Source organism: Pelecanus crispus, chromosome 1, assembly GCF_030463565.1.
Source record: "Pelecanus crispus isolate bPelCri1 chromosome 1, bPelCri1.pri, whole genome shotgun sequence".
NCBI lineage: Eukaryota > Metazoa > Chordata > Aves > Pelecaniformes > Pelecanidae > Pelecanus > Pelecanus crispus.
Window position 1 is genome coordinate 206,600,090 of NC_134643.1, and position 17,289 is coordinate 206,617,378.

Here is a 17,289-nt window from a genome sequence, read left to right on the forward strand (position 1 = left end):
TTGTATCTTGCTTCTGCAGCCTTGAAACAGATGTGTGCTACTAATAATGCTAAAAATCTTTATCTCAAAGATTGACAGTGCAATTACATGCCTTAACCATTTCAAAGACATCACTGCTATTCCCTAGCCTCATTCTGAATCATCAGAGAAGTCTGTAAGGGCACTGAAGACTGAGGCTACGAGTGAGACTTCAGTAGGCCAAGCTTGAGGCAATCTAGTTAACTGAAGAACCTAATACACATCTTTTGGCTAAAATCGAATTTATTAGCAAATACAGTGAATGTCTGTGTGTTTGAAATGTCTAGTATCTGTCCTTGTAGTAAAACTGGATGAAAATGGCATGTGGACTATTCAAATTACCCACTGTACTGCTCTTTTCCTCAATTAGCTTTAAAAAACAAACAAACAAACAAGCAGCAAACAAAAAAGGTAGCAAAAACAGCCCTAAGGTAGACTTAGTTGAAGTGAATGCCAGGCTAACATTCCTTCTCCACACAAATCTGAAGGATCCTTTGGATTTGTTTTCTCTCAATGCGCACATAAAACTAGGGTGTGTTAATGAACTATTACATGGTGTTACTCAGTAGTGCTCCCTGTGTTAATTTAAGAGACTCTCTTCATAACTCTTCTGAATCTCACTTGGTCCTTTTGGGTGAAAGGATGGCTTTCTGATGCAGAAAATCGGCATGATTGCGAAGGACTTGAAAAAGATACAGTGGGGCAAAATACTTTAAAAAAAAAACCCCAAACAAACAAAAAAACCCAACCAAGCCTTCCCCCTCCCCCCCAAAAAAAACCCCACAACAAACCCAAAAAACAAAACCAGCCCCTGAACCTGTAGAAGCTAGAAGTATGTGTCTTAGAAAATTTATTTTTTGCTTTAACATACTGGAAATTATCTCTTTCAGATGTGTATTAAAAATGGACCACCACTGTCCATGGTAAGTTTATAAAAACAAACAAAAAAAAAATCAGTATAATAATGAATTAGATCCTACATGGTGACTAAGATGCTGCTTCAAAAATGCAACTTTGAAGTAAACCTTGATTTTCACAGAATTTCTTGAGGTTTTAATATGAGAAAATCAATATTGTTCCTAATGTGTGCTGCAACATAGTGATAGGCCCAGTAACCCAAATCATGCAGTTTCTCCTTATATAGAGAAACTCTGGTGTTATCGAGACCTATGAGAAATGGCATTTCTTTCTTTTGTTAGTTTGGTATTGTTACCAGGAGAGGAGACACCCACTACACTGTGAAAATCAGTTCGTGGTTCTAGATGATATGTAAGACCCACTAAGACAGTTACTGTTCTACAGTTTGTATTCACTGGTAGTCAGTAAAAATATTACCTGCTGTCACTGTAAGAATACTGCTATCAGTAGCTGACTTGAATGTGGTTTTGTAACCAACGCATCCACTGAAATTGATGGAGAGGCTCGTACTGTCTTCCACGATGACTGCAATTAGTTCATAGTGTGTGAGATGCTTCCTATATAGACTGTATGTATCATATGCTTTGCCAGCTCATGTCCTGTCCTGTAGAACTTTGCAGGGGGCAAAACTTACATGAAGGGCCCAGATCATTTGGCCTGAGGAAAGATACTTCATTCAAAATGGTGGCTTAAGTTGCTTCTGAAACTCTAGTGCCAGACTGTTTTGGACATACCACTGACATCATACACGTTATGCTCTTCAAAAGCTGAATGTATTGTTTTTTATTTTATTTTATTTTTTGTATATCGTAGTAACCTCTTTCTCTTTCCCCTCCTTCTAGGGTGAATAATTGTGTGGGATTTTCTAACTACAAATTCTTCCTCCTGTTTTTAATGTATTCCTTACTGTACTGTCTGTTTGTTGCTGCTACAGTCTTGCAGTACTTCATAAAGTTTTGGACAGTAAGTTCTAAGGCTTTTTTGTTGTTGTTCATTTGTTTAATCCTGCATGTGTTATTGGAAGCTGCATCAGCATGTTGTCACTCACCATTTACTCTGTTCCGTAGTTCATTACCATTAACAGCATCAATCAAAGTGACTGAAGCAGGAGAACCTTCCGAATATTAATGAATGAAATGTATTACACTGCCCAGGATGAGTAACTGGGGGAAGAAGTTCCGATGAGGGCACTGTGTATTTTCTCTGTTCCATCAAAGTCAAGTGGCACAGCTCAGGATTTTTGAGACTATTGGATATAGATATGCAGATATAGAAAGAACTGGCTATATCAAACAATTTTTTATATGATATATATGTGTGTGTGTGTGTGTGTATACACACACACACGTACATATATATAAAAATACTGACAAATGTGAAATATAAATAACAATTTTGTTGTTCCTAGACGTGTCTATGGATAATCTGCTACCAGATAAGGTAGATTCATTTCTTGGGAACTGACCAAGCTCTCTTTTGGAGTCCCTACATAGGTGTGTCTGAACTTCATACTAGTGGCTTTTATCAATCTAAGAATGCTAAGATATGTACATGTGTTAATGATATACATCTTCCTTGCAACTATTTTCAGTTGTCAAATGATTGATACACATACATGCATCTTAGTAGATTTAATAACATTTACATGAAGGGCAGCCATCCCTGTATGTCAGTGTTATATTCCTCCTATCAGTTTTGTTCTAGTCACATTCCCGGGTGAACAGAATGTCTTTGGTGTTCCCTTTCATCTCCAAAACCTTGTACTGTGTCTTCCTGTCTCTAGGCAGAAGAGGTAGCATCAGAATTCCCTTAATCAGTTTCCATTAACTAGCATGGGAAAAATCACTGTAAGTGGAAGGCTCTCAATTGCATCTTTATAACTCAATAACAGCACATATTTCTTAGATGCTAGTTGCTGTCAGAGTAACTGGGAAAAGCAGTCACTATCTGTAGCTGTAGAAATAATCTTTATTGGAGCAAAAAGATGTTGCCATGTCAGCGTAAGAGAAGCTTGATCATCTATTCAGAATAGCTGTACTTTGAGACAGTTGGCATTAGACAGGTAAGATAAATGGCGCAGAAAGTATGTTTGCTTGTGTCACCTAAGCCAGTGGGTCTGATCTGCCAAAGTACTATGTTTCTCTTAGTCTGTCAGTTCCGTACAGCGGCCTGTCGCTGGAGAGCAAGGAATTATGCAGGAATGGAGCTGTCAGTATTGTGTGAGATGAAAGCCATAAATGTATTTATCAGTCATAGCTGTGGCTTGACAGATATTTCAGATGAAATAGTCTGATTCTGCTGTTCAGTCTTGCCTGACTGTAAATAGTTAAATTTTTAATTTGTGAATGTGCCACTCCCAAACATCTGCCTGGCTGCTTTCCAGTGCTTTGTATGCAATTTCTAATGAAACTGTAGATGCGCTCTTACTCAGTGCTTGAGCAAAAAAAATGAATTTGCTTTTTCACCTCACTTCATAAGTGTTAGTGCAACAAAAGTCCACAGGACATCTGACCACAATGAACATTTAATACTAGCATTTGCAGCAAGGCTCTCCCAAAGCACATTGGACACAATATTGAAGTGGACCCTTGAGCAGAGGAAGTAAACTTAAGAGGGTTTTTCTGTTGTTGTTGTTGGGTTTTTTTAAATGATTTAGTTGTTGAAAATGCTTCTGGCAAGAATGGGCTACTTCTGAAATGTAACAATAGACAATGTAGTTGTGTGCTTGCACTTGGTGCTTTCATTTCCGGTTACTTCCAAGATAGAATCTGGTGATGCCATGATCTTATCATTAGAGTAGGTCTCTGACTCGCTTTACTCATATTAAATCACTCACTCCACAAAGCTAATATTCCTCTGATCTTATAGTAGTCTGATTAAAGTAGACTTCCAGGAAGAGGTGGCAGCACCATAATCACCATAATCATGTAGGCTTGCAAAATTTAGTACGTCTCTAGTATGTAAGCTTTTAGGCAAGTGGTGTTGGCTGCAGAATAGTGTCCTGGAAGGTTCTCTCTACGTCTGTATCTAGATCAGAGCAGAGTACTGCTGACCCGTGCTGTCCATAGACTGCTTCACTATATTGCTAATGCTCAGCTTTGTCTGCTACAGCATCGGACAGATTCCTGTTTTGACATTTTCTGTTGAGGCGCTCTAGATGTTGGTTTTTTCTCCCCAAAGCCTGACTATCAGAAATGTTATAGTATACCTTCAGAAAGTAGTGTTTCTTTATTGCTTCTTCATAGATATTTTTCAGGAAAGTGTGCAACAAACTGCTGTATATTTCCAGTGTTGGGATGGAACATGAACTGCTTCTTGCGGGGTGTAGCCTTGGTCACTTCAGAACTTCTAGTAATGAAGTTGTGAAGGTGTATGTGCTAACTACACAAATTTTAGCAATCCATTGTTTTGCACGGTTGAGAGTACTTGCATAGAGACATGACGCATATATGCAGATACTTGCAAACATTGAGAGACATGCACACCTATCTAACTCTTCTGTTGAAGGAAGTCTTTGTGTTTCCCACTTGCACATGCAAGTCTTCTACATAGCATCTTTCATGCTCTATGCAGAAGTGCTGAAAAAAGATCTTGATACTGTTCATACAGTGGTGGAACAACCACACTGGCTGTAAATGTTTGCCACAGGCTTATACACCGATGCAGATGTTAAAATCTGTTTTGTAGATCAAGGGAGCATGAATGACTCCCTTTTTTTTTTTTTTTTATACTCATAACTACTTTTCCTATGCTCATGAAATTTTTATTTCTACCTAGGAAGTTGTTAAAGATGAGCAGATAAAACCTCCGTTTAACCAAATGTGTTTGACACAAACACCAGCACTGGCTGAATGCCCAGTCCTTGATGCCTTGTTTACATAGTGCATGGTGGTACTTCCCAGTGTGTATTTGTATCTACTCTCATTCTTGCTGCACTCCCTCCCCCTTGAAACCTGTATATTTTCCAGCTGTTTTCACCTGTTTTCTTTCATTGTCCTCCAAATTATTTTGGCAATCCTCGGTGTAGCTAATTCAGGGATGTTATATGTGTTCTGGATAGATGGCAAACAGTTCTGCAAAACTTTGGTTGTATTAACAAAAAAAAAAAAGCGCGATTCCAGATCCTTAGAACTCGTTCCTCTTGCATGTATTGCATATACACATAAGGACATATACTACATCTTCCGAGTTTTTTCTAGATTTAAGTTACACCTAGCTACTAAAAGACGACTAACGAGTCAACCTCTGACAGCACTTTTTTTGTTGTGGGTTTTGTTTGAGGGTTTTTGTGACCTGATATGTGCTCAAATGACTCTGCTTGTGAAGGAGGTCGTAGGGGACTCTTCAGAATAGTGACTGGCTTCAGTCTATTATGTGTGCTAAGTAGCCCAAATTTTATTGTGCAAATTGCTTCCCGTTGTGAGCTTTGCAGCTCTCTCACCTGCAAGTCTCTGCTTCAGTGCTGCTGCTGAGCATAATGATTTTAAATAACTAATGTCTGAAGTTTCACTCTCTTTTCACATGCTGCAGCATGTGGACTGCTGCTAGAACACAAATGTGAATAAGCCTGTTATATGCGCTCAAAGCCTGCATGCTTCTCTCCAGGAAGAAATTGGCCTTTTTTGAAAGATGCTTCAGTTCTGCAAGTGTCATTCAAGAACTGACAACCAGTAGCTGAAACTGGGTAGTCAGAAGAGGTAAATGCTCCCTGGGGGTCATGCAGATTAATCATGCATAATTCAAAAAATCCTTCTCCAGGTTATAGAGCTACTGTTTTAGGAAGTTGCAACTGAAATAAACTTCTATTTTCTGGCCCACAGAAAACACGAAGAGTAAGCTGCTACTGCTCTTTGAGCTTCAAAATCAACTGGCCTGAGAATTGTTTATAGAGAACTATTTTGTTTAAATATGCAATTCCAAAAGAGTCATAGAAATAGAAGTTACAAAATTAATTAGGAAACTGGGGAACATTGCACTGTGCTCTGAGGTAGGAAAAGTCATCATAGCTTTAACATGAAGCTTAGAAATAAGCAGCAATTGGAGTATATTTGGAGTATATATTTTGCTAGCCTTGATTTCAAGGGACCACAAAACACAACATATCCCTACAGCAGGGGGAAGAGGGACTGTTGCACGAACTGTCTTAAGCAAAACTGCATCAAAAAAAAAAAAAGGCAGTAAATAAGGAACCTGAACTTAGATGGTGGTTCAGAGAGCTGGACTCTGCTATCATTTGCTTACTGTAGCATGATCTGATGGTAGCCAGCATTTTTGAAAATGCTGTGTGTATCTGCCCGACTCCAAGGTAAATGCTTGGGCTCTCCCTAGGCTTTCTGCACAGATTAATGTAACTTAAAAGCCATACATCTTGCCTACAACAGATTTGTTAAGTGCTAGCAGCTTAGCTAAATGGCTAATTCCTCTCTTCAGGTATAAAGTTTGGAATTTAAAAGCTAATTTAAACTAAGCTTTCCTGTTTCTTGCTTTATTTCCTTAAGTACTGGTTCAATTTCAGATGTTAAGCTAAAGATACATCCCACAAACATATCTCAGTATTGAAGGATATTGGGAGGAAGAACAACTGTGTTATGGGTTCTTTTTTAGACAAAGAAAATTGTGCCAAGAATGGCAATTTTTTTTTTTATGATTTTGACTGAAACTACATCTAATGGTAATAGACATGTTCTGAAGTCAGAAAGATTTTGTAATTTATAAACCACTGCTTAATACCTCTGGAGTCTTCTGAGCTTTTCAGGCCTTTATCAATGGTTTCATCATATAGAATATTCACATAAATCTTGCTTGTGATGGAAACAACTAGCAAAGAATGCACCTGGTGTAGTCATGCTCTTCAAGCTGAGGAACCACTTGAAAGTGATCCAGCCACAATCTGAATAGCAAGACTTCTATGCTTTGGCAGAAAATTTCATGCCTTGGAAGTTAGTAGTGTGCTCCTCTGTACTCTCTCCTCCGTTCTCTCAGAGAACAGGGGCTAGGGCTGCTGATGGGCCTTGGAACTTGGCACGTCCGAGAGCACGTGTGCACACCAACCATTTTGTTCTTAACAAAGCCTGTGCTGTTTTCAAACACTTCGTCTTAACATAATACTAGCGTTTAATAAATTGTCTTTGTTTGCGCAAAGCTTTGCCGCAGGAAAGCTGCAGAGAATTGTCCAAAGGTAAAATCCAATATTGCTGTAATTATTTAAATACTGTTCCTACTATAATTTTTCAGTCATTCATGGTAGCTATTTGCACCACCACAGAAGGAAGGAGACTTGTAATCTGATACCTATGAATATAGGCAGTGTACAGGGATATCATATACCTATGTGCACTTGATCTTAACTGAAATGTGTTTTAGTCTTAAAAAAAAAAGATCAGCCTTAGATAAATGAGTATACTGAATGAGCTAATGGAAAAAGTAATGGCAATAATGCTACCTAAACAGCTGAATAAAAATAGCCTCTCTGCTTTCATAGTGCTGTTAAAGGTCAACTACTTAAAGGTACAGTGATTTTGAGGATACAGAACTGGAATAGTATTGTTACAAATCCCATTGGCCTCTTGAAAGTGCAAGCCTAAAAATAGTTGGGATTGGGGGTTGAATCAACTATCCAATATGGGTGGGAGGTTATTTTTTATATGGTGGCTGTACTGAAATTGTTGTTTTTCATGTAGATCATCTGGTGAATCGCTTCTACCTGGTCAGACATGGCAAATTTCTTTTGCTAGGTACATGCTGGTTGTTGCCTAAACCTTAGAGATCATCAAAAATTCACGATATGTTCCAGGTCTTGTCTAGGAGTTGTTCAGTCTTGGAAATACAGTATGACAGCTATTTCCCTTTTATGTTCCTTACACCAGCTCAGAAACAGGTTCAGTATTATTACCTTGCCAGGAAAGGGTTTGGACGTTTCTGTTGTATTTTCTTCCCTTGAAAGAAAGTGATTTTGGACATGTTTTCCTTGTGTCTCTTTGGCTGTGGCTGCACAGTTAACATTTTTTAGTATAGGAAATTTTTTTCCTTGCCGCGTACTGTGCATTTAAAAACTAACAGATGAACATATGCACTCATGCTGCTAAACTCAGGTGGAAGTGGTACCCATCAGCTTTAAATGCTGTTGTATACCTGTTTAACATGACGTGAGAGGAAAGCCGGGTTTGTGCTTTTTTTTTTCCTTTGTGAAAAGTGAGGTGAAAGACCTATAGCAGAATGGGTGAGGAAGAAAATGTTTAGCTATAATACTGCATTAGTTGCTAAAAAATGTTAACTCTAATTAATCTCTTTCTCTCTCTCTCCTCAGAATGAATTGCCAGATACCCATGCAAAATTCCACGTACTATTCCTTTTCTTTGTGGCAGCCATGTTCTTCATCAGCATACTGTCACTCTTCAGCTACCACTGCTGGCTAGTTGGCAAAAACAGATCAACCATAGGTCAGTTAATTGGAATATGGAACTGTTCCTTGTCCGGAAAACCAACAAGTCAATGAGAATGTGAGGCCTACAGAATACGCCATCACATATAAACAGAATTTTAAAATATTGTGCAATAAAAAGCATATTTGGTGAAAGTAATTAAAGGTGAAACATCATAAAATGGAGCATGTGTAGGGGTCCTCTGCTGGAACCAAGCATTCGGATTCATGATGAATGTTAATTTCTTTTGTTTGTATTTTTGAGATCTCTGAGGCACTGTGTTGTGTTTTTATATCGTGTTAAGTATGTAACACAATTGCTACTTGCCAGTAACCCTGTTGTTCTAACACTTTGAGTAGCTGGGTGGCCCCAACCAAGGTGAAGGCTCTACTGTATATGAACATACTATATTTTGAACTGGATCCAAAAGAGTATTCTTAAATCCTGTGAAATAAAATGGACCTCACTATTAGGAAGTAGCTTGTAAAAGCAGTGTGATAAAAATGGAAACTCTGATGCACGTTTCCTAAATAATACAAGAGATTCCCGTAACTTCTATGCCTAAATGTTTTAAATAGCATTGACCAGCATAAGCAAGTTACGTGCATTAGTTAAAATATCTGAAGTTCTTGCTAAAGCATTTCTGAAAGTTTTTTGTAGGGTGTGGGGGACTGGTGGGTATTTCCACAACTGAATAAGTCAAAATCTTACACCTTTCAATGGAAGTTAATTTTCTATCCTCAAAAATAAGTGGGTTGATTAAAAGGGAAATAATTTTCAGCTTGCTAGAATTTTTAGATGGAGGAAAAGGAATTTTTTTGATTGCTTGACAGGAGGGTTGTTTGAGTCCTTTTGGCATATCTACATCTGAGGAATATTCACAGTCTCTTTTTCAGCTTTGAAGAAAATTTTAGCATGTTCCTTGCCCAGAAGTCAGTGGTCATAATTGGCAACACAGTCAGTATTTTATTTACTTTCTGGATCACGGTTGTAAAAAGACAAGCTGTTGGTATGGGGAGAGCAATGAGTCCTCTCAGTTCTTGGCCAAGGGTGTAACCAGACTGACTAGAAAAATGGTGGTGGTTTGCTACACTTCGTGGTGTGTCTGTGTTTCTAATATAATAGATCTCATCTTTCTCTGATACCGTTCTTACTTCAACTTCAGACCTTGGCAGAAGTAGAAAAAACTATCCTGTATGGGTTTAGGTCCAGTAGTGCTTACGGTAAATTGCTTCTAGAAGAGGAAGTCTTCTGCTCAAAGAGGAAGTCATCTTCTCAAAGAAGACTTCACAGGCCAAAGAGAGAGCTAGCCAATAAGGGATGTGGTATCTTTGGCATGCTGACAGTACTTAGCTCTATCTCACACCTTATGTTAAATGTAAAGAGAGGAGGATGACTGTTCTGCTTATGTGACTTTCTTACCTTTCATTTCTATTTTTGTCATTAACCCTGTGATTTTTTTTTTTTATGCTCTCTGATTACTTGAGATTACTTCCCCCCCCATAATACACATCAAGATCGTCTCAGCTTCCCCAACACTGTTTTCACAATAGAGAAGTTTGAGTCTGTTTATTCGTCTTCCCTGACTCCTTATCGCTTTAGAGATACTGCATGTTTTTCTTTCACAGAAACATTCCGTGCACCAACATTTCGAAATGGCCCTGATAAAAATGGCTTTTCTCTTGGATGCAGCAAAAATCTGAGGGAGGTTTTCGGAGATGAAAAGAAGTATTGGCTACTCCCTATCTTTACCAGGTATTCAGTCTGAATGAGAATAAATTGGGGAATAAATTGATTCCATGACCTTCACCTTGCTTCCCCTTCTCCTAAAAAATAAAGCACAACCGAAAAGCCAACTTGTAAATCCTGCATGATGAATAAATATTGGTGTAGGGAAAATGTGCAGGAGAAAACTGAGCAAGTTCTGCACAGGGTTTTCATTCAAAGACAAGGGCCTCATTGACAAGGGCCTTTTAAATACAGAAGTTTGGAAAGCTTTCATAAGTGTATTTCAAAAATTGTACACCTTTTGGTGGTAGTATTAGTGTCTGATTATAGAGCAGAAATCAGCAACTCGGAGGAAATCCAAATGCCTGAACTTCAGCTGCATTGAAACAACATCAGTTTAAACACCCCCTTTTACCCCTGAAAATGCCTGACAGCTTTCCTTTTGCTGTAGATGACAGTTTCAGTATTGAAAGCCACCTGAGAAAATGCATGTAAATAATCAGCAGTGAAGAAAAAAAAAAAAATCTGATATGCAAAATACTAGTTTTAAAACTTCAGCTGAGCCAGTGTTACAGACAAGTGTCAGAGAAGCTTGATGAAGCAAGACTGACCTGCTGCCCACTCCCACCACTCCTGAAAGTCAGCAGAACAAAGTAGGAGCCGTGTTTCAACACTGCTTTTGGGGGGGTTATGTATCAGTTTAAAATGTTGGTGAACCCAGTTGTGAACCTGAGGTCTGGTAGCAGACAGCAGAGGTAATAACCAGATCTTAAGTTGCCTCAGCTGTTTGCTCAACTACCGTGACTTTTCATGTGATTAAAGACAGAAGCTATATTGTAGCTCAGTCTGTTTTGCCACCATATTTTATCCTGATTAAACTTGCTTTAAAAGAAGGCTTAGCTAATCTCAAAATGATGGACAGAGAGGAAAGCATGGCCACCAGAATATTGTTTACATTACAGCTTCTGGGGTTGTAAATACCAGATTGACTATGTGTGCATGGTTGGTTGGGGGAAGACTAGGGCTACAGTCTACAGAAACACAGTGATGTTTCTGAAGTACATAGACCAGTGCTGTGCTCAGCAATCCATACTGAGTGATAGGGTGGGAATCATTTGAGCTCCAAGATTTAATTAACTGATCATCCAGCTTAGTGGTAGAACTGCCTTGCTCAAGTCTGGAGTTCAATGCTGCACTCAAGTAATTGATTCAAGCCTGTAGGATTTGCCTTTTGCATGGGTGCTTGTTCAGTTCATTTAAGTCAACTACAAACAGTGATTTGAATCTTTGTTTCTGGTTTAGTTTGGGCGACGGGTGTAATTTTCCAACTCGTTTGGTGATTATGGATCCAGAGCAACTTACTGTCTCGAGCCAAAATGAACCTGCCAAAAGGTAACACTAGTATTTAAGATACTGATTTTGTACTGTTCTGTACTTCTTCTGGAGAAAAAATTGTTTCAAAATTATTTTTTAATTTTTTATACTTCTTGTCATCTTCAGAGTGAGTTTGTAAGTCTTCAGAGAAGGACAGAATCGATCAAGCCTAAAAATAGTGCTGCTTGATGCAGAAAGTCTGTTTCTTGGGTTTGACTTAAAACAGAGGATATGGCTCTAAGGAAACAGTAATACAGAAAATAAGCAAGCTTACTGGCTCTTAACAACAATCAAAAAAGTCCTAGGGAAGACTGAATAACGGTTGATGGGAAAAAGAAGTTTAAGATATTTTTTGGAATGGGAGAAGGGCAAGGTATTATTTGTATTTCACCTCCTCCAGCATGCTTAAACAAGGGATGCTGAGACACGGTTTGCAGATCACTGTGACTCTTACTGGGTTTTAGCACTGGAGGGTTTTTAGCTCATTACTTTTTATCCCTCCAAACTTGCATGTTTTGTATCTTCAGTGTATTTTCAGGAAGCCTGCTTTAGATTCAAGGACACAGGAGTATGTGAAACTTCTAGGGGTGTTTACATTTGCCATTTTAGAAGTCTTCTGTATAGTTTGGTGAATTTGTAGCTGGTGGTTGTTTTCAACAGCAGTCACCTGAGTTATCAGGCATTAGGGGTTTCAAAGGCAATACTGAGAAGTTGCTTCCAGTGCAACATAACCTGTGGAATTTGCACAAGAGCGGGACCCTTGTGCAAACAGCAGAGTATCCTTTTGCATTAGGAGGATGTTCAGCAGAAGGCCATAGTATTTACTGAGGGGATAAGATGACATTAGGTTGTTCTTCCAGATGGTACTGGTTAGGTTTTCTTTTTAACTGTGTGGCAGTAGCATTGTTGTCAGTATGCCATTTCTTGTCTATCAGCCTGTGCTTTTTTTTCCATTAAAACTGCGAGTGGCCTGTGTCAGGTAAGGGTTTAGACTGGTGACTGGAACAAGCCTATAGGACAGTTCGGGTTGGGGGCTGGGGGCCATTTTTAGTTGGCGGTGTAGGTTTTTTTGTTTGCTTTGCCCTTAAGTAACTTCACTACTCTACAAACGTCTGAGATAAGCAGCTACTGCTGTTACAGAATTCCTGTTGACTTTGCTTACTTTTCAGCTCTGGAGCCAATCAGTCCTTTCCTACTCGACCACTCAGTGAATCACAAAACCGATTGCTAGCCAGTGACAGTCAGTGGGTGGAAAGTGCCACTGAAGAGGAAAACGTTAAATCAGGTAGCCTGCACTGTAACACTTCTGATGATTCTATGGTTTTGTTTGTGGTGGGTTTTTCCATTTTTTTTAGGCCTAAAAAGTCCTTAGGAATTGGAGTCAAGTAGAAGAAAATTTGTTCCATAGAATCAAGTCAGCATGTTTAGAAGTTAAGGCTAACTTGTGTCTCATGCTTTGCTCCAAAATGAGTTATTACATTAAGGTAATGGATAGATAATTCTCGCTTTCGCACTTCCTGTTCTGAGATTTTGGATCTCTTTACGTTTGATTAGGAGGAGGAAAATATTTTTCTAAAATAGGCACAGTACAATAGATGTGCTTTCTGGTTTGAAGTCTTTTTTGTTGTGCAAATCTGCAAAAACACATAATTGAGATTCTCTCGCATTTTAGGTGCAAAAAAGCATATTATAGTTTCATTGGAAAGCTGATCTTGGCTTATTACTAACCAACCATCTCCATGAGAAACAGGTAAGACCAACGTAATTGCATTTCTATATATATATGAGTAAACTAAAATAGACATCTTGAAGTCAAAAGTCACTAGTCACGGAATGCAGAGGAGTCCTCTGATGTTGGATGAGTAATAGAAGAGTCTAAATAAAACTCAGAATGGCTGTCCAGAAGACAAGAATGGAAGTAATGCTGCAGTACAGGAAACATGGGCTGGCTAGATCTGAGATGAGTCAGACTAATCCTGTAATTTAGATTGTAGTGGATTTGTTACCTGACCATGGAAAAGAATGTAATGTGCTAAATAGGCAATTTCAAGACGAAGTGCTGTCTTGAGGAAGCGCTGGTCTTAAGGAACAGCTCCTTAACTGTCTTTTTCTTAATCGTATATTGGTGGGCAGTGCTCTGGTCTTATACTGTAAGCAGCTGTGCATGCATGAGGAAGGAAGGTCAATAGGTAAATACAGGTGTCTGCATACAGACTGCTTCGTCACTCTCGGAATTGACAGTGATCTTCTATGTAAGAGCTCGGTGCATACTTTGCATTCAGGAAGTACAGTGAGTGCTGCTGCCTATGTGAAAACTTCCCTTGGTGTGTTTCCAGGGACTAAATTGACCTTCTTTTATGTTAACTTCATACTGTGGTGAGCTTATAAACTCCCGTTAAATTTTTCTGTCTGGAAGAGAAACAAATCTTATTTGCACAACTAGCAACCGTAGATGCTGAGGGCTGAGTCATTTACCCCCTCTGCCTTTCTCTCCCCGCCCCCCCCCCCCCTTTTTTTTTTCCAAATAAAATGGGAGACAGAACTTGCAAGGAATTCCCATTTTCTTTGGAGAGAAAACACAATATATGAATTTTGTGAGCTCAGTAATTTTAGGATCACTTTTTTTTTTTTCCTTTTTTAAATAGGCCTTCTGAGCTAGAATCATTGGTCTAGGGGTGGGGGGGATGTTTTCAAGGGAAAAAAAAAATCTAAAAGGTCTTTGTGGGGGATCGTGTGATGCTTTGACTGATGTTGGTCAGACTGCTCAGTGTGAACTTGTACAAAACCAAAATCAGACTAGTTAGTGGTACTTTTGAAAAACCTATTCAACCATGAGAACCCACCAATGATGAGTTTTCCCTTTGCAACTTTTCTTAACACTTTATATAAATGTGCAAATGAATGTCCCAGCAAGGGACTCCTTTAGCCTCTAGCTATATGAAAACTCATCTGATCTAAACAGTTTACTAAGGCTTTTCTGTTCTTCATAGAAAGGAATAGATATCTTCTGAGAGCAGTTCATCCCAGCAGCCTTTGACAGGGTATTATAGAAAAGTCTTAATCCTTATTTCTGCTGACCTAGAGAGGGAGCACAAGTGACTGGCTTAGCCTAGACAATTAACTGGCAATAGTTTGTGATTAATTTCCTTTCTCTCCTCCCTCTCTTCCTAAAGTCAGGCCACATTTAATAAAGGAAGATTGTGTGCTTTGTGTCGCACTTGCCCAAACTGCTGTAGTTTTAGAAGTTGTATAAATAAATAGTGCATAATTGCACCGAACACAAGCATTTTGGTATGTTACCTCAAATAATGGTTAACTCAGTAGCACAATGTTTTGGCCATTCTGAGTTCAGTTGGATTTGATCACAGTTTCAGTAGGCCAAGGTGGTTAATTCCAGTCCCCCTGCAACTGTAAGCAAATATGCAATAGCTGTGAGTTCCAGCATTGGTTCCGTGCACTTTCATATACCCTGTAACAGACTGATAGTTCTATTTTTCATTTGTATGCCTATAACATGCAGCAGAAGCAATGAAAAGTTATGGGTGATGAGTAAAATTCTGTCATGGTTTAGCCCCAGCCAGCAACTAAGCACCACGCAGCCTCTTGCTCACTCCCCCTGCCCCAGTGGGATGGGGAAGAGAATTGGAGGAGTGAGAAAACTCCTGGGTTGAGATAAGAACAGTTTAATAATTGAAATAAAGTAAAATAGTAATTATAATAATAACAAGATAATAATAATATACAAAGCAAGTGATCTACAATGTAATTGCTCACCACCTGCCGACCAATACCCAGCCAGTTCCTGAGCAGCAATTGCTTCCCACCCCCGGCCAACCCCCCCCAGCTTATATACTGAGCATGATGTCACATGGTATGGAATAGCCCTTTGGTCAGTTTGGATGAACTGTTCTGGCTGTGCCCCTTCCCAGTTTTCTTGTGCACCTGGCAGAGCATGGGAAGATAAAAAGTCCTTGACTAGCATAAGCAGTACTGAGCAACAACTAAACCATCAGTGTGTTATCAACATTGTTCTCATACTGAATCCAGAACACAGCACTATGCCTGCTACGAGGAAGAAAATTAACTCTATCCCAGCTCAGCTGAAACCAGGACAAATTCCCAGATTATTCTAGAGAAAAGAGCATGATTTGCAAAAGGCCAATCCCCCAGCCAGCAGTCCCCCAGCCTTACCTAGGCAGGTATCATTTGTGTCCGCAGGTTAGTGGTGATGGATTGCTGTTCTTAGTGCAGATAATCTTCTAAAACATAAGAGGTTTAAAACAAAACAAAAAAACTCCACACCTCCTAGAAGGCTAATTATGAGTTGAAATTACCTTAACTGCTGTCCTGAATCAGGAGTCTGAAAATTACATGTTACCTAGCTGCATTCTTGTAATACACTATGATCTGTTTTTTCAAAGCTAATGGTATAATCTGACTAATTACCTTTTTTTTTCGCTAGGTTTCTGCAACACATTTTGTGCTTGAATATTACTTAATTTTGTTTGGAAGAAGTTGATCAGTAAAAAATGGAACATGAACATTTTAGGAAGAGACAAGAAATTCAAGTTTCTGCACAGTACAATGGATTCTTGTAAGCACTATTGCAGACCAGGGAAGTTAAGACAGATGCCTTAAGATTCTTAATGTGCATTTATGCAACACTGAATTATATACTGCTACCAAAGGGCCAAATCCTGAAGTGCCCTGCTTGGATGCACAAGGTCCAGAGTGGGAACTATGCATTTCTGTTATGCTGCAGTGGTAGGGGTAGATTGCAGAGACTCCTGCCTCCCCACGGGCAAACTTCTTACCTTAGGCACTGCAGAAGTCACTTCCATAGCAGGTCTCCAGGGTACAGAAAGAAAGAAAAAAGGAAAGGGAAGGGAAAAAAAAAAAGGGGGGGGTGGGGGGGTGGAAAATCAACATAGAGCATGGCCAGTGAGTCTGAAGTGCAGCTATATGTAGTTCAAACACCAGGTGATGGGGAAGGGACTGGATGATGTCTTCTCCCCTCTTTCTATTAACCAGTCTACCCCATGATCATAGCTCTCTAAGTCTTTCAGGACTGAGGATTCCTTCTACTAGCTGTGCTTTACAGCAAGGCAATGCCAACAACGTAAGAGCCTTTTACTTGGGTGTTGCTTTTTTGCTATAGGATTGAGCCCCCTCACCATTTAAACTTGATTTATTTAACCATATCAAGAACAGAGCTCAAAGAAGAAAACTCAGGTTTTAGTTGAAAAAGCGTGGATTATTACTTTCCAACAATTGTCTACAGCATACAAAGAAAAGCCAGTCCAAAAAGGAATTAACAATTGTTACATTTTCTGTTAATGTCTGCAGTGTTCTGTATGAGGCAATAACAAAATGGTAAAGTACCCCTGAGAAAAACCTTGATGCAGTTGGGTGGTGTTAGAAAATGGAGCTGGAAGAGTACTGCTTTTTCTATGGGACTCTTGATGGTTTATAAATACTGTTTTATAATTTTGTTTTATCTTTTTAATAAAGGCACAAGTTTTTATTGGTTCTAAAGTACCATTTAAACAAATGTCAGTACTTATGAAAAAATTAGTGTTGGATCATACATCTGTGTTAACACACTGAAAATGTGTATGCTTTAGTCTGCCACTTTCAAGTCCAGTTTAAGTGATGCTGAAATTGCTAAAGATTGAACGCTTTGTGCAGTGATGTACCTGTTCACAAAAGGCAAAATGTGCGTCCTGTGTGAGGAATAAAGTCCACCCTACGCTCAAGACCTACGACAAACAACATGGGTTTTTTTTCCCCCTCACTCCTCTGTAGAGAAGACTGCTAACTCATCTTCGGG

The 17,289-nt window shown here is 39.1% G+C and overlaps 1 protein-coding gene across 1 annotated transcript in view; it reads left to right on the plus strand.

The window, feature by feature from the left end:
* ZDHHC20 (zDHHC palmitoyltransferase 20) overlaps window positions 1-15,937 on the plus strand; it is a 46,790-nt gene extending 30,853 nt beyond the window's left edge. The window contains exons 6-13 of the mRNA XM_075705059.1: window positions 909-941; window positions 1,779-1,899; window positions 8,243-8,375; window positions 9,986-10,112; window positions 11,388-11,477; window positions 12,629-12,744; window positions 13,132-13,209; window positions 15,922-15,937. Of these exons, the coding sequence (XP_075561174.1) occupies window positions 909-941; window positions 1,779-1,899; window positions 8,243-8,375; window positions 9,986-10,112; window positions 11,388-11,477; window positions 12,629-12,744; window positions 13,132-13,169 (658 nt within the window). The 3' untranslated portion in view covers window positions 13,170-13,209; window positions 15,922-15,937. The remainder of the gene's footprint in view (window positions 1-908; window positions 942-1,778; window positions 1,900-8,242; window positions 8,376-9,985; window positions 10,113-11,387; window positions 11,478-12,628; window positions 12,745-13,131; window positions 13,210-15,921) is intronic.
* Window positions 15,938-17,289: the final 1,352 nt, after the last annotated feature.